At 35.0% G+C, this 20,115-nt stretch overlaps 6 protein-coding genes across 9 annotated transcripts in view; 2 read left to right on the top strand and 4 right to left on the bottom strand.

Moving 5' to 3' along the window:
* LOC104803621 (protein WVD2-like 4) overlaps positions 1-1,504 on the top strand; it is a 3,521-nt gene extending 2,017 nt beyond the window's left edge. The window contains exons 6-10 of one of the 2 annotated variants that reach the window (XM_010527644.1): positions 47-62; positions 169-256; positions 367-438; positions 531-638; positions 785-1,504. In XM_010527644.1, coding sequence (XP_010525946.1) covers positions 47-62; positions 169-256; positions 367-438; positions 531-638; positions 785-1,270 — 770 coding nt within the window. In that variant the 3' untranslated portion in view covers positions 1,271-1,504. Of the gene's footprint in view, positions 1-46; positions 64-168; positions 257-366; positions 439-530; positions 639-784 lie in introns of both variants that reach the window. The other variant, XM_010527722.2, reaches the window with a different exon arrangement.
* A 1,681-nt stretch (positions 1,505-3,185) lies between these two features.
* Positions 3,186-5,801, bottom strand: LOC104803548 (fasciclin-like arabinogalactan protein 15). The gene is made up of 2 exons (XM_010527526.2): positions 4,382-5,801; positions 3,186-3,471 (listed from the first exon to the last, which is right to left on the bottom strand). The coding sequence occupies exons 1-2, from the start codon at positions 5,700-5,702 to the stop codon at positions 3,398-3,400; spliced, it is 1,395 nt and encodes a 464-aa protein (XP_010525828.1). The 5' UTR covers positions 5,703-5,801; the 3' UTR covers positions 3,186-3,397.
* A 1,802-nt stretch (positions 5,802-7,603) lies between these two features.
* Positions 7,604-8,855, bottom strand: LOC104803378. Its single transcript, XM_010527337.2, has 2 exons — positions 8,185-8,855; positions 7,604-7,998 (listed from the first exon to the last, which is right to left on the bottom strand). The coding sequence occupies exons 1-2, from the start codon at positions 8,303-8,305 to the stop codon at positions 7,853-7,855; spliced, it is 267 nt and encodes an 88-aa protein (XP_010525639.1). The 5' UTR covers positions 8,306-8,855; the 3' UTR covers positions 7,604-7,852.
* LOC104803452 lies at positions 7,911-11,145 on the bottom strand. Of its 2 annotated transcripts, XM_019203002.1 has the most exons (4): positions 10,887-11,145; positions 10,047-10,383; positions 9,701-9,783; positions 7,911-7,998 (listed from the first exon to the last, which is right to left on the bottom strand). In XM_019203002.1, the coding sequence occupies exons 1-3, from the start codon at positions 11,045-11,047 to the stop codon at positions 9,718-9,720; spliced, it is 564 nt and encodes a 187-aa protein (XP_019058547.1). In that variant the 5' UTR covers positions 11,048-11,145; the 3' UTR covers positions 7,911-7,998; positions 9,701-9,717. The 2 variants fall into 2 exon arrangements, with proteins under 2 accessions (XP_019058547.1, XP_010525715.1); XM_010527413.1 differs by lacking the exon at positions 7,911-7,998 and having other exon boundaries at positions 9,533-9,783.
* A 487-nt stretch (positions 11,146-11,632) lies between these two features.
* On the top strand, positions 11,633-13,541 carry LOC104803185 (ATP synthase subunit d, mitochondrial-like). The gene is made up of 5 exons (XM_010527108.1): positions 11,633-11,856; positions 12,385-12,466; positions 12,815-12,879; positions 13,004-13,090; positions 13,166-13,541. Exons 1-5 carry the CDS (start codon positions 11,686-11,688, stop codon positions 13,265-13,267), a joined length of 507 nt encoding a protein of 168 aa, XP_010525410.1. The 5' UTR covers positions 11,633-11,685; the 3' UTR covers positions 13,268-13,541.
* Positions 13,542-13,613: 72 nt separating this feature from the next.
* LOC104803271 (mitochondrial import inner membrane translocase subunit TIM14-1) lies at positions 13,614-16,864 on the bottom strand. Of its 2 annotated transcripts, XR_770197.1 has the most exons (4): positions 16,683-16,864; positions 15,318-15,496; positions 14,097-14,462; positions 13,614-13,850 (listed from the first exon to the last, which is right to left on the bottom strand). XR_770197.1 is itself a non-coding variant. In XM_010527215.1 (3 exons), exons 1-3 carry the CDS (start codon positions 16,683-16,685, stop codon positions 14,306-14,308), a joined length of 339 nt encoding a protein of 112 aa, XP_010525517.1. In that variant the 5' UTR covers positions 16,686-16,864; the 3' UTR covers positions 13,985-14,305. The 2 variants fall into 2 exon arrangements, 1 of the variants encoding a protein (XP_010525517.1); XM_010527215.1 differs by lacking the exon at positions 13,614-13,850 and having other exon boundaries at positions 13,985-14,462.
* Between the last annotated feature and the right edge of the window lie 3,251 nt (positions 16,865-20,115).

Raw genomic sequence — 20,115 nt, 5'->3', positions numbered from 1 at the left:
ATGTAAAATAGATTGAAACACAATTTGTCTACCTGTTACTAGTAGGGTTCAGCTACTACTTTGTATGGGTCTCTCTTTTATCTTCGTTCATTAGTTTTGACATAAGTGGTATTTCTATATATATATATATATATATATGTATATGTTACGATCTTGAACAATCAACAGGAATTCTACTCCTCGTGGGCGGAGAAGCACAGGATCCGCATCTGGATTTTTGTTCAGGTTGGAGGAACGGGCTGAAAAACGCAAGGAGGTTGGTTGCCCATACTCGTCTCTGCTAAAAAAAGTTCTTTTTTTCTACTAAAGCATGTTCGTTTTCCCGGACCCCCGTCATTTATATTCGTTTCATGGTTTTGCTGTCAGTTCTACGTGAAACTAGAAGAGAAGATCATTGCAGAGGAAATCGAGAAGAGCAACTTGCAAGCAAAATCAAAGGTTTTTCCTTCTTCAAAATCTTGAAAAAAGAACTTAGATTGATGGGTTATGCGGTGGTAAAATTCTGTAATTTTGTCGAATGGCTCGTGCAGGAGAATCAGGAAGCAGAGATAAAAAAGCTGAGGACGAGCTTGACGTTCAAGGCTATTCCTATGCCGAGTTTCTACAAAGAACCCCCACCAAAGGTTGATTTGAAGAAGGTTCGTCTTCGTTATTTCTTCCTGAACATCTCGATCCCTCACCTCGAATCAAAGATTGTACAAGAAAGAATCTTTCAAGTTTCACCAAGAATCTGCTGAGTAACAGATGATAATATAAGCTTCGACATGGTTATGAACTGTTGCAGATACCGACTACTCGTCCAGTTTCTCCTAAACTTGGACGCAAAAAGGGTAACAAGGATGCAACAGGAGGTGATTCTAGTCCTCGCCCGAGCCGTGAGAACGTTTGTTCCACAAAAGTGACACCGAAACCAAACGATTCATCTGTTTTGAAGAAACCCGTCACGAGATCTCAGCCAAAGCTTCAAACCCGAGAAAGTTCAGCGAAAACCGAGAAGCTAGTGAAGCGAAAACCGAACAAAACCCTTCTGAGCAAGCAAGCCAAGGACGAAGAAGAAGAAGAAGCAAAGAAAGCAGAAGAACATCAGAAACTAGAATCTGAAATCCCTGAAGAAGAAACAGCAGAGACAACTAAAGAAGAGCTGAACGGTTCTTCCATTGTTCCGGAAGCAGAGGATTCTTCTCTTAGGAACTCTAACGAGGGCGAGAAACCGAGTTCGAACGTCCTAATATCCGAGATTATGCCGGCTGAAGTTGTGGTCGGAGGATGAAGAAGAACTGAAGGGTTAAACGAGTTTCTTGCTACACAAGTAAAAAACGAAAAATGGTCAGTGCTTGTTTCTGTGTAAAGAAGAGTCTTTTGCTTATGCTTAATGCTTCTGTATTTTATTTCTACACTTGTGAATTCGGCTATGTCCTTGCCTTATGTGAGCCTTTTCTTTAATCCTTTTGTTTTGGAAAATCAGCAAAACATACTATTTTTAATCCATGTTGTTTATACTTTATACGTGAATGTAAATAAAACGTATGGCCAGTCGAATATATTATGGTATGACGGATCATTATCTGAGCTTCTTATGGTATCCGAATTTGTAATCGAATATCTCTAATACTCTAACATGTAAATGTAAATAATGTAATATAATTGCAGTAAGGTTATTTTTCATGGTGGACAATATAAGTATTTAAAAAAAATGAGAAGAAGGAAGATGTGATAAATATTTAAAAAAATAATGGTATATATAATATTTACAAAATATCACGAATATTTTTAATCTTTTTTTTTAAATATATATGAATATCCCGACACAGTAATAATGAAATCTGAATCCGTCTTCATGGATATTTCTGATTCAAAACCTGATCTCGTCTCGTTGTTATTTGGCTAGAATCTAGATACATGATTTTCGGACAACGGATACATAATAATCGAGTATTATCCAACAGTTGGTGGCTCAGTGGTTAAGACGTGACAAAGTCATTTTTAAGGTTCTGAGTTCGATTCCACTAGTGGGGATTGATATAATTTTTGGATCAAAATTGTCTATATACAAAGGTTGGTCCCGGGTCTAGGGTGGATATAGTCGGGCTGAAGACCTGCGAAACCATCCTGCTTATAAAAAAAAAAAACGAGTATTTTGGACCTTCTAATTTTATTTACAGATAATAGTGTTATATGTTGTGACTAGGCAATAAAATCGGTTGCATAAATTGAATTAGTTAACAAGTTAATCAGTTAACTTGAAATAAATTGGCATTGATTATTGTCATAACGCATTCAATTATTGGAGGAACTTTTACATGTGCTTGTACTTTTTTTTTTACCGAATGTTAAACGTCATTGATCAGACAAAAAATATAGCACTGTGTCCAGAAAAATAATAATGGAAATTAGAAACATGAATACGAATTTTATTATTTTAGGGTGAAGGAAAGACCAAATGTTTGTATATATGCACATATGACATATATGTGTGTGTGTGCAAGTGGACATACAACTACAATATGTATGTTTAGAAAAAAATGCAATGTGAAATTATGTATGCCATTTTGTATGGTGTGAACTACAAAATATTCGCTTAAAAGAAAATAAATTATTATGTGGGGAAAGCAATATGTATTTGAGAAAAAGCTCACGTGAATATTAATATTATTATTTAAACATTTAATTGTCCCTGGGCCCACCGACTATTAATGTTCGAACAAAATCAACATTTATGAGACAAATTGGAATAATATTTTATAGGGAAAATCCAAAAAAAAATCGTACCAACAAAAATTTAAAGAACTTTAAATTTAAGAAAGACAACTTTTTTTTTATCACACTGATATTTTTTATTGTATTTTTACACTAGAAAAATTTAAAAGAGCTTTAGAAAAATGTGGTGTGGTACTTATTTGGCGGGCAAAAAATGTGTAAAAAAATAAATTAATTTCCAAAACTGATTCTGCCGCCAAATATGTATCACACTACGCGTAAAAACAAATTAAAAATTTTAAAATTTTAATCATATACACATATATACATACATACAAACACTGAAACACACACACATATATTATATACACACATATTTATAGAACAAATAATAATGTATATTACAATGTTTATTATAGAAATAACAATATATATATATATATATATATATATATATTTGTTTCCTCCAACTTTGCACCCAAAGAACAGATCTTCAAAATCTATTATATTATCCATATATGTGCCAAAAAAATTACAATAGAACATGCCAAAGCTTAAAAAACGCATAAAAAATAAAATCATTTACATATTCAATCTTTTTTTTATTATTATCACCCGTTTACAGAAATTGAATTCCTCATTTTCACGCAGTAAATTTTTTCTGTTTTTATTTTTCTTGCCCGTTTGAATTTTTTTTATTTTATTGACAAGAGGTGAATAGTGAATCCTGGCCAACGGATTCCAGCATTCGACATGCTACTTCCATCAGCTTAACTGTCCAAAATATAAAGGAAAGTGTTATATCATTGCTTTACAAATCTTTAATAAATATTTTAAATGCAATGTATCTTAAAGGGATTTCATGGATGTAAAACTCAGTAGCAATTTAACAATTTCATTATAAATTATTCATACATACACCACATGTTGAAAGATGTAAGTATGTAATCGCTTTTGATGAAATTGCAAAAGAATAATAATAAATAGATATTTTGCCTAACAGTTTAATCTATTTCCTAAATATAAATTACAGTGCTATAAGCCTATAACGCCGCAGTTTCATTACAAAGTACTCGTAAATATTTCAAATGTACCGTATCATAACAAAATGTATTTCTATAAAAGGGTTCAATGAATTTACAAAAAAAAAAACCATGAGTAAATAGTTTTTGTACGAAAACTTTGATGTATCCCAATCTCATTATAAACTACTCCTAAATATTTTGAATTGAACAATTGTATAACCAAATCGAGCTCAACCGGTCAAAATTTAGTTCGGTTTTGAGCCGGTTTGACTAATATCCGCTGAAATCTGCTCTGAACCCAAATCGAAAATTTCTCAAATTCAAGTAATCATTTGTGTTATCAAACCAAACCGGATAAAATTCGAACTCAACCAAACAGAATTTAATTCGGTCCTAAACCGGTTTGATTAATATATTGACCGAAAATTGATCTGAACTGGATCCAATTGGACTATAACTCAAACTAAACCTAATCAAACCAAACATTGCTACCTTGTATCTCCCCAAACCAACAAGACTAATCACTCCCACCGTGCGTGTACGTATGTATGTATGTACGTATATATATATATGTGCGTATGTATGTATGTATGTATGTATGTATGTATGAAATTAAAAAAATTAACCATAAAAAGGAGGGTAAAAGATGACATTATTACCTCTCCTGGGTTTAGCAGCTTTCTTCACGACCCCAGCACCGGCGGGTTTCTTCGCCGGCGTCTCCTCCTCCGGGAACAAAACTCCGTCGATCCCCTGAACAGAAATCCGACCGTCGGTGTAAATGTCTGGATCGAACAAGTATGCCGACCCATCTCCATGTCCGAACTTCACCGACCCATCAGCTTCCTCGGCCATGACCCGATGAGGAAATCTCAGCGTTTCGTACTTCACCTTCCCGAATCTCCTCACGGCGTTGTACATGCTCTCCTCCGTCTGATACTCCGTTATGATGTGGTAATACACGATCTGCTCCGGCGAGCCCGGTTCGCTCAGCTGCTCCGTCGTCAGCTTCGCCATGGCTTCATCATTCGGGGCAAGAACCGTCAGCACATAACCTTCCGACACCAACCGACCCATCTCCGTCGCTAGCGAGGTCAGATTCACGAGGATATCGGCCATTTCATTGTACCCGCCGTAATGCAGGAGCGTCTGGATGAAATCCTTCACCTGGGCTTCGCCATTGAAGTGGTGGTGAGGTCCTCCGGGTCCCGGAGCCGGCGCCGGAGCTAGAGAAGGTCCCGGTGCCATGGCGTCGTAGATCGGAAGCACCGGCGGAGCTCCAGCAGGGACCGGAGGAGCCGGTTTCTTTAGGCGGTGGGTTCTCGGGTCAACCTCCGGAGCTCCGGTGGGTAATACGGCGGAGATGGACCGGAGACTTCGCCGGCGGTTGAAGTCCTCTTGGACTGAGCGAGGGATTAGAAGCTTCTGGATCCCGTGGATGATACCGTCGGGTCGGATCACGTCGTCGGGTCGGATAATCTCGGCGGAATCAATCATTTTCCTCCGATTTGGGCCGTCGAATTGGATCAGATTCACGTGATCGTTGCAGAGAGTGCGGTGTTTGGCGGAAGAGGAATCATCGCGGGGCCATTGATGAGACTCGATTCGTTTGGGGACAATGTGGAACATCAAGAGGGTTTGTAAGGATCTGAGATTCCTGGGTTCGAGCAAGAAAGCTCTGAATTCAGGGTCGAGCTCTCGCTCCAAAGCTTCGTTCCTAGGAGCGAAGACGGTGATGTTGTGTTTCCCGACAGCATCTTCGAGTGTCTGGAGAAGAAGAGCTTTCTCGATGAGCTCGGAGAATTCTGTGTAGTGGGAATCGAGGAGGGCGACGAGTACGGAATTGGAGTTGATCTGAACCGACCCGGAAGATGAAGAAGAGGAAGCGGAAATGGGTTTTTCTGAGAACGCAACGGCAATGGAGGTGATGAAGAGGAAGAACAATAGGAGCTTGAAGACGCCACAGAAAGGAGAATCCATGGCGGTCGGGGAGAGAGAGAGAGAGAGGGGGCAGGGAGAGACGAAGAAGGAAACGGAGTGTCGGCAAACTGAAGAAATGTTTTTGATGTGAAGTTTCTTCTGCTTCTCTATTTCTTTAAAATGATTTGTTTTTTGGTGGGTGGAATTTTCGTTTCTATTTATTTATTTTTTTGTCAGTTCAATCATATTCGGGTTATTGCTAATTAATTTCCAGTGGGACCAACGCTTAAACCAAATGGCGTGATTATGTATTTTTTTTTATAGTTTGTAAAATTATTATACTCGTACTAAGACAGTTATTATGGTTAATAACTGAACAACTTGTAGCCATGTTAAAATTTACTATTCTTTCAGTAATTATTATTAAAAGTTATTCAACTTGTACTAAAAAATATTATTCAACTTGATTAGACATACGAACTAATCATTCAGTAAAAATTTTAAAAGTAATATATATTTTTAGGGATATTTGATAATGGCGTTCTACCATACAATAAAATTGAATTTTTAATTAAAATAATAAATTTGACGTTTTTTTTGTACCGGACACAAAACTTTTTTATGCTTCCACTTTTACCCCTTCCCCTTTATTCTACAATATATAAATAGTAAGTGTGGCAACCACCAATCATGTTGTATTATTTGTGTATAACCGAATAAATAGTAAAGGGCGACCATTTCTGGAGTATTCGATTTTATTAAAGGAGTAATCATTTAAAAAAAACGTTCCATTTACATTCAGTTATCTATTTTAAAAGATCACCAATCAATTTTACATTAATTTCAATTGCAATATAATTATATATTATCTAATTAGATTGATGATTTTTTCTTATCTAAACTGGTTTTGTAACATAATTTACCCTCCATTTATACCAAAAAATAATTTACCCTCTTTATCAAAATAAAAATAAAAATTACCCTCCATTCGCTTAGAGTTTCTCCGTACGTACGTTGCAAGTCTTTCACCAATCACCTAGAAATAGGGTACATTGGCATTGTCGGTGTATATAAATTATGACAATATATTTTATGAATTTCAATCTTTATAATTAATTATAAGTCGGTATTTAAAGTGTAGTTGAGACATTATTTCCCATTTAAAGATTTGCAGATCCACTAATGTTTATAATAATACATCTCAAAACATCTCGATGTCCCACGTCCACATAATTTATTATCGTATACTTAATAATAAAATTTTGATTATTACGATGTCTCATTTAAGAGTAACCATTTTGGTTATTAATCGAATAATTAGAATCGAATCAAACCGAATAAAATATAATCGCACCCGAATCGAATTCTATAATGATTATGATTTTTTTAAATCTAAAAAACCGAAATCGAACCAAACCGACTAAGAAACTAATTGAAAAACTGATAATTTCGTTGAAAAAAATGATTTCGAACCGAATCGAACCAAAATTTATATAAAAACCGGATGCTTATAATTTTTCTACAACCGAAATAATCAAATCCGAATATAATAGAAATAGTATTTAAAATAGAGGTACGACAATATAGTAGAAGAAAATAAATGAGACCCAAAATGATAAATCCAACCAAAATATAAATCCAAAGCATAATTATTTATCCGACCAAAGATAAATAAGGTCCAACAAGAGATTGGATCCAAGGCCTAATTAAGAAAACAGAGAAAAGAATAAAAAAGGCCGATTAATGGCCAGAGGTTTGAGTTTGAACGAGAGATCTGTCCGCACCGGTCAAGTTGTACAAATTTGATCGGTTATGTTTAATTCGGTTCAATCAAACCAAATCAAAATCTTTAATAAAATTCTAAAATTATATTTACTTTTTATTTACAAAATTTCTGCTTTTAGACATCTTGATAATTGAATATTTTTTTAGATACCCAAAATTTAATATATATATATATATAAAAGCAAACAATATCAAAACATTTATGTATTGTATTTACATAGATACCAATTTACAGGTAACATTAAGGGGAAAAAAAGGAAGAAAAGTTTGACCATCCGACTACTTGCCTAGATTCTTGAATCACCGAAGATCAGGAAAAAAAAAAAAGAAAGAAAAAAGAAATTCAAAGTTTGGTGAGATCAGAGATGGTTGGTGTTTATATCATATGATTCCTTTGTACAAAAACATGCCTGTTGAGAGGCATATTAATGATCATGTGATTCGTGACCATGATTGATGCTGTTGCTGCCTCTCGAATGTCTCCGGCGATACTCATCGTTGTTCCCCGACGGCTCCACCACGTCCGCCGCGAATCTCACCTTCTTCTTCATCGTCATGCATTTCTGCGATCCTGAAATCCAGACCAATATATTCTTCATTTGTTTGTCAGATTAGATCAAGAACAATCAATCAAACAAAAAAAAAACGAACGACAAATTCAAATTTCCCGGAAGATTATATTTCCGTTCGGAATTCGAATTCGATCTTTACAAAAAAAAAACGACAAATCAAAATTAAGGAAGAATTCTCGCCGTACGGAGTTCGAATTCGATCTTATCCATGAAATCAGAGAGGAGACGTTTGTGAAACTGAGTCGCGAGGAACACCACGCTTCCGGAGACAGCGAAGACCGCCATGAACCCTAGAGGGCTCTCCATCTGTGATCTTCTTTTTTTTCCCTGCAATATTTTTTTATCCGATATCTTTTCTGCAATTTCAAAATCTCAAAAACCAATTTTGTTCTCTTCCTCTACCGGCTAAAAGATCGAGTAGAAGAAATGGGAGGACATAATCCGAGAATCGAGAAACAGAAGAAGAAAAGCTGAGAAGAAGGGAATCATTGTCAATCCCGATGAGATGAGAACAAGAAAAGAAAGAAGAAGAAGAAGAAGAAGAAGAAGAAGAAGAAGAAGAAAGACGTTACATATTACTGTTCTTTTCTTTCGTGGTTGGTGAAATTTATTTTAAACGAAAGGGGGGAGAGAGAGAGAGAAAGAAGAAGAAGGTTTTATTTTTGGAAAATGGGCGGTGGATTTCGTGTTCAATTAATTTTAGATTGATATAATTAGTAGTTAAAATCTAGAATTCATAATTTTTTTAGATTTTTACAGATTTGTTTGCTTTTTAATTTGACGGAATTGACACCACATTTCTCTTTATATATACACATCTTTCTCTTTATATATATATATAATATAATAAGATGTTTTTTTCTCTTTAAGAAAACTCTCTCGGTGAATAATCCGATGATGTGAATGTTGGTTTAGTGTTCTATGATGTACTGTTTATGAGTTTTCTAATAAAATTTTGTATTAAAGTAAATCTGAATTACCAATGAATATTAGACTACGTTTTTTTTATGGATAAGATTATGAAAAATAAAAAAAAATGAAATCGAGTAAAACATAAAAGTAAAATGATATGATGTTAAAAATACAAGTATTTATGTAGAAGGATATGTATCATCATTTTTTGTCCAAAAAAGATAGGACGGGATAAGAACTAAGAAGTTAACCATATATGTACATTTACTATCATAAAGATAATTTTAGGTATGGTCAGGTTGTTCCAACAACCTTGGCATGTGCGCGAATGTTTTTTTTTTCTTTCTTTTTTGTGTTGCTTCCAATCTTATCATATTTGAATATGAAAATTAAAAGGAAAATTATCTAGAGGTTACAAAAAAAATGGTACATATTATTATTTGTCTTAGAATAACCAACCTACCGGTTTTATTATACTATGACAAATTGAGATTTAAATTTAAATAATTTTATTAGGATGTATTTACCAAAAAAAAAAAAAGGATGTAAACGGACTAATGATTCGTTGAGTATGAGCTCCAATTAGCCCTAAATCTAATATTTTTCTTTACAATTCGGTCCGGTTCAAGATTAAATCGGGTTGGAAATCCTAAACCAAATAAAATTAGGTACGAGGTTCGACCGTACCGAACCAGAACAACGAACCATTTACGAGACCAGTAATAACATAACATCCATTGTAGAAAATGTCTTGTTCCAATACAAAAGGGGGAGAAGGAAGTGGTTCACCTTGTTATGTGTTGATCTTAGTCATCAAACCGGAAGATGACGCCATTGTTCTTGACGAAGTCATGCGTTGTATGATCCACAACCTGCGCAAAATCTCTGCATTATGATTCTCCAGCGGGGAAAGTATGTGTTTTTGTTTCTAAAACTTTCCAATGATTTGGTGCTTCCCTCAAAAACTCAACAAAAAAACAGTATTAGACTCTGTTTAGAAGCTTGATTAGTGATTTGATCATGTTCATGGCATCTCACAAATGGGCAATGGCCGAAACAAGAAGGCGAATAAGAGCAAGTGGAAGACGAGGGCATTATATTTCGAGGTAGAAGAAGCTTTTGAGCTTTTACTTACATTAGTGTTGGTGAGCTCTAAGTTGTAGAAGGCCATCGAATCATCTTTAAACAGCGGTCCGGCATGCCACGTCCCACGATTGAGTTTGAGGAACTTCTGGCCCGAGACTCTGAAAACACGGACGTCTTCAACTGCAGGAGGGACGTAGAAGTGACCGCAGGGTGACCGTACTGCATCGGGGTTTGTCCCCGTCTGGTCATCCTCGACAATGGACGGCTTGGAAATTCCAAGATACCAGGCGTGACCGCCCGCTGATCCAAGACACTGAGTCACGCTCGCGTGATGAGTGATTTTGGAGAACCGAAATGGTCGGTCTTTGAGGTGCATGATGTAGAACCTGTCAAATTGCGGAAGAGTGTATCCACAGGATCATTAGCAAGAACACAATCTGAAAGGCACAGCATGCGATCGATGATGATACCAGAGTTGCACGAATTGTTCAGACTGAAATTAAATCAGTGATACATAATTTCGATAACTCATCTGATTGACCAAAATAGAAACAATAGATAGAATCACACAGATGATTGGCAAATGCTGAAACCAAAATGACGAAGAATTCCAACAATATCACAGAAATTAACAAAGAATTCAACAGAAGAGACAAAGGATAATACACTCCGAAATGATGAAAACTGAGAAACTACAGAGTAATCAGACTGAAAATTCAGTGAAATCGCCATACAGCAAACTATTTCAGATGAATCGGAGCTTAAAACAGAGGGTATGAACAATCCGACAGAGATTTTTGCCCCAATTTTTATCCCCAATAGAAAATACGCTTAAAAATGAAGAAAAGGATTCCGTCAAGCAATCAAACGTAGAAAATTCCGACAGTACCGAGGGGTTCCTCTGCTGAGATCTAATTGAGCGTCGGTGGGACCGAATTCATCGCCATCAGAAGAAGCTTCGATCACCTGTCCATAATCATGGAAGCTTTCAGGAGTAGCTTCAATCGGAATCAGATTCACTTCCGCCGGAGATTCGCCGGAGAGTGCCATTCCAACGTCTCCGGATGAAAAAGAGAGAGAGAGAGAGAGAGATGATAATATAACCGAGAAAACTAGAAAGTAGAAACCGAACGGCAACGGATGACGGACACGAGAGAGCGATTCTCTGCCTTTAACGAAGATGAGACAATGGATTACACGTGACATGCACGTGTTCATATGGTATGAAACTATGAACCCAAATTCTTCTTCCAGATTAACGTATGAATATTATATAATAATATGTAAATCAGAAAATATTAAATTAAGAAATTATGAATTTTTACAATATCGAATTGAACATAAGCTATAGAAAAGGATTATTGGAAAACCAACAAGAAGATCATCGGATAAAGCTCCCAACAAAATCAATGAAACACGAAAACCAAAAATCGGAACGAACTCATTGACCGAAGAATAGTTTCGAATAATTCAGAGAATTAGAAGAATTGCAATAATGAAAGGAAGTTGGGGGGTTTGAGTGGAATGAAGAAAAGTATAGGGATTAATACGTAATACTATATAAGTACAGGGGCTTTCCTTGTATTTCTTCGATTTTATGTTTATATGTACAAGCGCCTCCGCCTCCCTCCGCCTCCATCATATCAGTGTGTCTGGCTGACGAGAAAAATCTGAGAAGACGCGAGAAAATGAGCGGAGCCGGGAAGAAAATTGTGGATGTCGCCTTCAAGGCCTCGAGGACCATCGATTGGGATGGAATGGCGAAGCTTCTAGTCTCCGATGAGGCTCGCAAAGAGTTCTCCAACCTCCGTCGTGCTTTCGACGAGGTTAACTCCCAGCTCCAGACCAAGTTCAGTCAGGTCTCTCTCCCCCCATCTCTCCATTCCGTTCTTTATATTATATTTGGAATCCCATCGTGCCCGATTTCGTGAAATTTGGCTAGATCTTCGAAAATTTGATATTAGGGTTTCTGAGTTTTGGTGGATCGGGGAATCTCACGTCTTCAGATTTGGATTCACTCAGTGATGGATCGGTACCGGTTATTGTGTGCGTTCGCTCTTGTTGGATTTGAAAAGTTTTCAGGAATCGTTTATTGGGTTTTATCCTTATCAATTGCTTATGTGGAGAGATGCATCATTTCCCAAATGATAAAAGTGTTAAAACCATATGAGACTGTTGGACTAGTTGATCTAGAAAGAGGAAATTTGATGAGGGTCTATTTTGGGGAGACGGATTCTGATCTGAGAACAGTGAGTTTTTGTATGCTATGTTTTTCCTCCACATTTAGATTCTTGATGTGAATCTTTTACGTTTTATGTTTCATGATTCATCTAGTTCTCGTTTTGTGAACGGTGATTTATGAGGTAACTGAACTTTGGTGTGTGCAGGAACCTGAACCTATTGACTGGGATTTCTATAGAAAAGGAATTGGATCTCGCATAGTAGCCATGTACAAGGAAGCTTATGAAAGTAAGTTTCTGCCGTTCTTCAGCGTTGATGTAGATTAGATGCATTATCCGTCGATAACCTTGTTATATTTTGTGGCCTCTGATGTTACCGCTATTGTAATTATCATCTCTGTCGTAGTTGTCATGGCTATTTACACGGTTTTCTATTCCTTTCCACGAGTTTATGCTCGATAATCGAGTGAAAATCTTTGATTTGTTTTTCTCTGTGAATTTTTCTTACATGATCGATCAGTATAAACATCAACAACTCTGAATTGGATCATAATTCTTTCTCTTTGGGCGGTATATACAGAGGAAATGTCTCACTAACTAAGTGTCATCTGTTACCTTTATTTCCCCACGGCTTCAGGCATCGAGATCCCCAAGTACGTGGACACTGTAACTCCAGAATACAAGCCAAAGTTTGATGCTTTGGTGAGCAATGACGCTACAGAAACCGGTTTCTTATGATATGCAACCTTGTTTTTTCAATTTATTGTCAACAAGCTCTTCCATCAACATGTTGTGATTTTCATTTCATGTTTTATGGTACGTGTAGTTGGTGGAACTGAAAGAAGCAGAGCAGAAATCCCTCAAGGAGTCTGAAAGGCTGGAGAAAGAAATAGCCGACGTCCAAGAGTTGAAGGTTGATAAGAAGAAATCTCGATATGATATCTGATTCATTAATATATGATCCTAACAATCTTCATGATGTTAACAGCAAAAGCTCAGCACCATGACTGCGGACGAATACTTTGCGAAGCATCCGGAACTCAAGAAGAAGTTTGACGATGAAATCCGCAACGATTACTGGGGATACTGATCATATATCTCCAGTTCGAGGTTCCTTTAATCTCCTCCAAAGACTCCTGCATCAAGAATTCGTTTCTCTTTATTTCTGATTCCGCGGCTCTACCGTAATAAGAATCATCATCAATAACCGAGTGAATGCGTCAGACACTGGATTGAGAGCGCCGATGTGAGGGCTTGACAGTTTCATTTGGGTATATGCACTTTTCTTGCCCCAAATTGTTCCAATCAACAAATTTTCTCAAATCCTTTCTTTCTGCATGATTTCAAAGGATCTCATCAAAGAATTTGCAATGTGTATTCTTTAGGCTTGAATCATTCATGCCCAGTGTGTCTACTCATACGGGTAGATGATGATAGGGGTCGAATATATATATACATTCTTAACGCCTGCAGACATCTGAGTTTCCGTTTACATAAAAGTTGTATAGCCTCCCAAAATGTTAAAAACACTTGGTGGGATGGTGATCAACTTGAGAGAACACTGGAGCTTCTGATTCTCAATCAACGTTCCAAAACGAAGCACTCAAAGGAAAGGCGGTGGTGTTGCCCATCGAACTCTCTTTTACGCCAAGCCAAAATGTTGTTCTTCTTTGCTGGACAAATGTAATTGAAGCAATTAATACAGCAGAATAAATATTTTTAATTAATGAAAATAGAAAATAACTTAATCCAATATATAAAATGGAATGATTAAAATTTTAACCCCCCCCCCCCCCAAAAAAAAAAATAAAAAAAAATAAACGACACTAACTTTCGTGATAACATTTTATTTCAGTCAGTGGATAGATACATGGAATATATCTGTCGTTTTCGACCATAACTATAGTTTAGGACTTAACTGGTTCAATACTGAAAGCGAGTGTCTAAAACTAAGTCAGTATCCATCTGTGTTTACTTCCTTCTTTTTTTCGTTGCTTCAACAAAACGACAAGCTTGAAAAGAAAACTGAAATGGTTTCAGGCTCTTCTGCAGAATAAATATTAAATAACACCCAGCAAGCAACAGGGAAGAGGTGCGCATTTCTTTCTTAGATTCGAGATATTATGCATCAGAAAGCAGATCCACTTCCTTTGGATTTCCCGAGCATCACGTCCTTAGCCTCGTTGATTTTAGAGGCGAGGAAATGGCTGCCGCCCGCATCGGGGTGGTTTGCAACCATTACTTTTCTGTGTGCTTCTTTCACTTTATCCGCTGTTGCGCTCTCCCTGTCACAATCCCACAGGTTCAATATTGATACCGATGATGTTACAGATCGAAAAATGTAATAAAGCATAGTTCCCTCCATGCTATGGACGGATTCTGTACTCTCAGCGATCTTGATGTCATATTCGAGTGTATCTTCAGACACGGAAAAAGGCAAAGCTGGACTACGAACAAATGTAACCCAAAAACTGCTTTGAGAAAGATGGAATAAATCGGAGAAAAGAGATGCAAACAAACAAATGATATCATGAGGATGACAATCAGTTTATTGGACACAGTTATCGGTACTTTCATCGACCAAGAATCGAGCGATCTAATCCAAACTATGCTAAGAAAGTTTAGGGAGCTTTATTTATGGCACTAGGAATCTAGTTATGTGTCATACTTTCAAGGCCAATGTTAGGAAAACATCACACAAATCCTGCATTTCTTGGAAGTCGGAATTTAGTTAGGACTGTGAATGCTAACCTTTTCGACAGATTTAATCACTTCAAATCCTATGGTTTCCAATTGCAATTTATTAAATGGGACTGGAGAAGTTGGATACCTGATTGATTTATTGAAAAACAAGGAGAGAAACATGAAATTGCGCTCATTCTGAATGTTTTCCTTTCCACTAGACGAATGATCAATCAAGGTTGCATGTTTTTTCAGTTCCTTCTCAATACTCTAACACAACCTTGAGCTTAAGCAATAATTTAAAGCTAGCTTTTCACCAAAACTCATCTACAGTTTTATCCCAAAAAAAGTATATCCAATTCATGATCTACTATTATGCAACAAAAGATTTGCATTATGATGTCAATGAACAAGAAGTAAACCAAACACCAAACATTAAAAAAGCACATAACCTTTACCTGATGCCAAGAATAAGAGCGGCTTCCCTTCTTGTCATTGTAGGCTGGAATCCACCGTCATAGAATTTCCTCATTTTGGGCACCGCTGGTCGTGCTTTGAATGCTTGCCAAGCTTGTATCCCATATCTACCAGCAAGGGCAGTAGCAGCAACTGCAAGCCCAGCGAAAAATGGTGTGGCCTGATGTAGAAATTTATACTTAATTCAAGATCATTACGCATACTAATATGCATCTGAATGCTTGCACAAATTCTTTCAGAATTTAACAGCTAGCTTTTACAACAATGCTACCCCAAAGAATGGTGAGAGGAACTGGCAGTACCACTATACATTTAACGGCATAAACTCACCTCATTGTGTTTCAACGTAACAACAAGTTCCAATCATTGTTTTCGAAATTTTCAAGAGATACAGTAGCTAAAATGGTCCATCAAATTAGTACAACTGCTTTAAAGAAACAATGGCTTCCAAAAAAGAAAGATAAAAGGGAAGACTGATACTATAAAAAGGCAGGGCACTGTCAGAGAGCATGCTACAATGCATTGCCATTAGAGGTTCAAACACTTGATCATCCCATATTCAATAGAAAGGGAAACTGATGCACATGAGTTCAGGAGAAAACAACAAAACGAGACCTATTTGCAATCAGTTTAAACTTTCAAATCAGGGATCGCTTCTACAAATGTTCAACTCAACTCAACAGCAGACATTACAATATTTTATGAACCTTGATTTCCTAATATTCAAAGAAAAGATTCAGGACGGTTTTCATCTACTCTCGATGATAACTAATAGACGCATCTGATAAATTTTGAAACAGAAACAGGAGAGCCAACAGTGTTGGTTAATTACAACAATGACAAAACGATCATTGAGGTTAATTACCCCTGTTCTCGTGATCTAAAAAGACATAATTTGGAAACCTAATTTAAATGCACAGATTCCAAATATAAGAACAAAACCGATGCAAAAACACGACTTCAGCACGCCATGAGCTCTGAAAACTCCATAAGCCACAAAAGATACGACGAACAAATATAATCCTAGATAACCCACGAAGCTTGCTTAACTAACAATGGATTCTAGAAGAGCAAACTGTTCTTCTGGATGCCACAATTGCATACATCATTGGACGAACATTGTTTGTGCGTATATCAGTAAAAGTGATTGGATTTTGCGAGATACGCGAAGGACTAATACGATTGTGTCGGAGGACAGATAACCCTTAATTCTACACTCGAATCGTATGGAAATGAAAACCCCAAGCAGAAATCCAAATTGAACGGGCAAAACCAGGAGTGAAACTCGTGGAAAAAAACCCTAAATTCATCCAGAAACCGAAGAAAAGCATGGTGTTCAGGATTACCATTCACAAATCTGGGATTCTGGGTTCAATCGACGAATCTCGGACGGCGTTCGCACGCTTTACGGAGTGTTCGTCTTGCCCCAAGCGATCGATGGTAGGCCGATCGGATTCTCGACGCGTCACTGTCGCCGTCGAAGCTCCACGCGATGCTTAGTTAAATGGGAATGGGACGAAAACCGGGAAATGGCATACAAAAAACCAAAACCGGCATTAAATCATTCTCATCATATAAATAATACCCACATTATTACCCATAAAGTTACATCAATAAGAATATAGATTTAATAGACAGAAAACATAATCATATATAATATATTATTCATTAATGTAAATATTAAAATATTAAAAACAAACCAAATTTTAATAATACGATAATTTTCTCTTATTATAAGGTCCGACGATAAATGAGAAAAAAACGAGTGTTGAGGTTAAATTTTCAAAAATATATATGAAGCACGTGATGAAAGAATCCAAGAACCAAAGCGTGCAGGAAAATATTATAAGAATTTTTGCTCATATTTTAAAGCAAACCATCCAAAATGACGACCATTTATTGGTAAATATATATAATTGGATATTCATGTACTAATATAAATATATAGGTATTTGCAAATAAGTTGGTTTTCTCTCTCTTTTTATCGATTAAATAACGATCTAAAAAAACTAAGAAATATTTTTTTCTTTTTTTCTTTTATTAGGAACAACGTAATGTTAGTAGCGTAGATCCACTCGTCATAATATGTGCCAATAATATTGCGAGATCCAATGATTTTTTTTAAATTCTCGCTGCAGAAAAAGAAAAGAAAAAAAAATAAAAGAGAAACTTCTCGTTAAGTGGAATTATTCTTTTTGATTTTTGGTCTTTAGTTTCTTGGTTTATAGTTTTTAAAATTTTTAATAAATTTGAAAATCTAAAAAAGTGGATTTATAGTTTTTATTTGTTTTTTTCCAATGAAATATTCTGGGTTTTTTTTTAGAGAAAGCAAATATAATATTTTAGTGTTTTGAAAATACTATGGATGTGTCACTAAAACATCATATTTTGATCATATTTTTAGATCATGATGCCTCTTAATTAGTTAATCTTCCGAATCTTTCTCCCTCTATGATGTAGACGATGTTTGTTTCCTACTTTGATTTGAACATTTAAAAAAAATCAAAGACGACGAAAACAAATTAGCAAAATCATCATATTTGATTGCCAATATTAGGGGTGAAATCGAATCGAATAAGACAATTATAATCGAAATAAATTCGATATAAAAATTGAACGGTTATGATTTTTTAAATATTTTTACTACTAAAAAAAATCCAGAGGGAAATAAAATTGAACTGAACAAAGTTGATATAAAAACTCAATGATTATAATTTTGATAACTGAAATAATTGAACGTGAATACAATTGAACCCAAAAATGGCTACCCTAGCCAATATACCATGGTGAAATCAGATTTGAAAATAAAAGTATAGTTTTGCCATAAATGCATATATAAAACGAAATAGCTTTGTATATTTCCAATACAATTTTATTACCAAATTCAAGATGTGGTTGCTATTTATTATAGATTTGAATTTAATATTTTTTTAAAAAATATAACGAATTACTGCAAGAATATAAAGTATAAAAAATGTAAAATAAAAGATATAATGTTTTCGTAATTTTTAAAATACAAGTTTTGTCTCGCCGTCTTTAGAATGGCGGAGTCGTTGAACTTGTCGGACTTTACACACGTTGGAAACCACAATGAGGATAATGAAGTTTTCACTAAGACTGCTAAAACGTCTCAAAGACAAAAAATATTTTAATTAAAAATATAAAAATAAAAAATAATTATAATTTATAAATATTTATTTAAACATTATTAAAATAATTTTTGTCGGATTATAAATTTAGAAAATGTGAAAAGTCACAGACCAATGAAGTTTTTATATGAAAATAATAGTTCAATTTTATTGTCAAATTTACTATCGATTTTATTCCTAATTAAAATTACTACCTAATTTTGTTTCTAATTTTCCTATTTCAAAATTACGTTAATAATTTAATTTCAAAATTAGCGGAACTATTTCGTCGTTAATTTTGTCAAAAAATCATGTTATTAATTTAATTTTAAATTTATTTGCAAACAAACGAAAAATAACGAGTAACAATTATTATTGGTTCATTAAAAAAGAATGAGATGATCGCATTTTTTAAAAAAAAAAAAAAGAGAAAAGAATGAGATGATCGAATCCAAATCCGGTTTATTCCATAAAAAGTTAAACCCGGTTTCAACCGGTTTGGTATTAGTTTGTACCGACCGAACCAAACCAAAAAGGAAGAAACAAGGAGCAAGAATCCTGGAAAAACAAAATTAGCGGAACTATTTCGTCGTTAATTTTGTCAAAAAATCATGTTATTAATTTAATTTTAAATTTATTTGCAAACAAACGAAAAATAACGAGTAACAATTATTATTGGTTCATTAAAAAAGAATGAGATGATCGCATTTTTTAAAAAAAAAAAAAAGAGAAAAGAATGAGATGATCGAATCCAAATCCGGTTTATTCCATAAAAAGTTAAACCCGGTTTCAACCGGTTTGGTATTAGTTTGTACCGACCGAACCAAACCAAAAAGGAAGAAACAAGGAGCAAGAATCGTGAAAAAACAGTGGCAGCCGCCTGTGACAGTGACTTTTGTAAATGAATGTCTTATCCATTTCCTGTTTTGTCGGACCTTCAACCCACCTAATCTCCGGAGGGCAAAACAGTAAATATAATTTTCTTACTTCGTTTTCGTAAAAAGATTGTAATGGTAATGGATTATATAATATATCACCTTTGACGTAGAAATTTTATTTCGATTTGACATGACCATAATAAAAAAATTAATAATAACTTTCAAAATTCTTGGAGGAACAATTAATTGTATAAAAGTTTTTCAATTTTCTATATTCCGGTAGAAAATGTCAGAGAACAATTAATTAAAACAATCTAAAAATCACTAAAAAATCATCAACATTATTCTTGTGAAAGATTTTTTGGAAAATATATTTTTTAAATTACCAGAACACAAAATTATTCTTAAAACTTAATATTAAATTAACATCAGAACCTAAAAGAAATAGATACAATAATATTTTTTTCATTATAAAGAATTGTTTATTCAAATTTTAATAATGTTTGTAATTCTACTAGTTTTATTTATTATTTATCTGTTTCAACAAAAACGGTACTAGTTTTGTAATTTAAAATATATTGAAACACAATTTGTCTACCTGTTACTAGTAGCATTGTCATGCATTATAATTATATTTCAAATATGGAAATGTATTAAAAATCCACGAGCACATAGTTTTGTCCTTACTTCTCTAAAACACTGAATACAAATTCATATATTTTATATTTATTTTGGAAAGTATTCTTTTTTCGTAAACATATATATTTGATATA

The sequence above is a fragment of the Tarenaya hassleriana genome, unplaced genomic scaffold (assembly GCF_000463585.1).
Source record: "Tarenaya hassleriana unplaced genomic scaffold, ASM46358v1 Cleome1, whole genome shotgun sequence".
Taxonomy (NCBI): domain Eukaryota; kingdom Viridiplantae; phylum Streptophyta; class Magnoliopsida; order Brassicales; family Cleomaceae; genus Tarenaya; species Tarenaya hassleriana.
Note: the sequence above shows the minus strand (reverse complement) of the source record. Positions and strands in the feature narration are given on the sequence as shown.

Coding starts and splice junctions, on each gene's coding strand:
- LOC104803548 (XM_010527526.2), bottom strand. CDS start 5,702: ATGGATTCTCCTTTCTGTGGCGTCTTCAAGCTCCTATTGTTCTTCCTC. Junction 3,472..4,381: donor AGCTGCTAAACCCAGGAGAG/GTAATAATGTCA, acceptor TATTTTGGACAG/TTAAGCTGATGGAAGTAGCA.
- LOC104803378 (XM_010527337.2), bottom strand. CDS start 8,305: ATGGAGAGCCCTCTAGGGTTCATGGCGGTCTTCGCTGTCTCCGGAAGC. Junction 7,999..8,184: donor TAAGATCGAATTCGAACTCC/GTACGGCGAGAA, acceptor TCTGGATTTCAG/GATCGCAGAAATGCATGACG.
- LOC104803452 (XM_019203002.1), bottom strand. CDS start 11,047: ATGGCACTCTCCGGCGAATCTCCGGCGGAAGTGAATCTGATTCCGATT. Junction 10,384..10,886: donor CTCAGCAGAGGAACCCCTCG/GTACTGTCGGAA, acceptor GCAATTTGACAG/GTTCTACATCATGCACCTCA. Junction 9,784..10,046: donor TAGAGCTCACCAACACTAAT/GTAAGTAAAAGC, acceptor GATTTTGCGCAG/GTTGTGGATCATACAACGCA.
- LOC104803185 (XM_010527108.1), top strand. CDS start 11,686: ATGAGCGGAGCCGGGAAGAAAATTGTGGATGTCGCCTTCAAGGCCTCG. Junction 11,857..12,384: donor TCCAGACCAAGTTCAGTCAG/GTCTCTCTCCCC, acceptor TGGTGTGTGCAG/GAACCTGAACCTATTGACTG. Junction 12,880..13,003: donor AGCCAAAGTTTGATGCTTTG/GTGAGCAATGAC, acceptor TGGTACGTGTAG/TTGGTGGAACTGAAAGAAGC.
- LOC104803271 (XM_010527215.1), bottom strand. Junction 14,463..15,317: donor GCTCTTATTCTTGGCATCAG/GTAAAGGTTATG, acceptor GGATTGTGACAG/GGAGAGCGCAACAGCGGATA.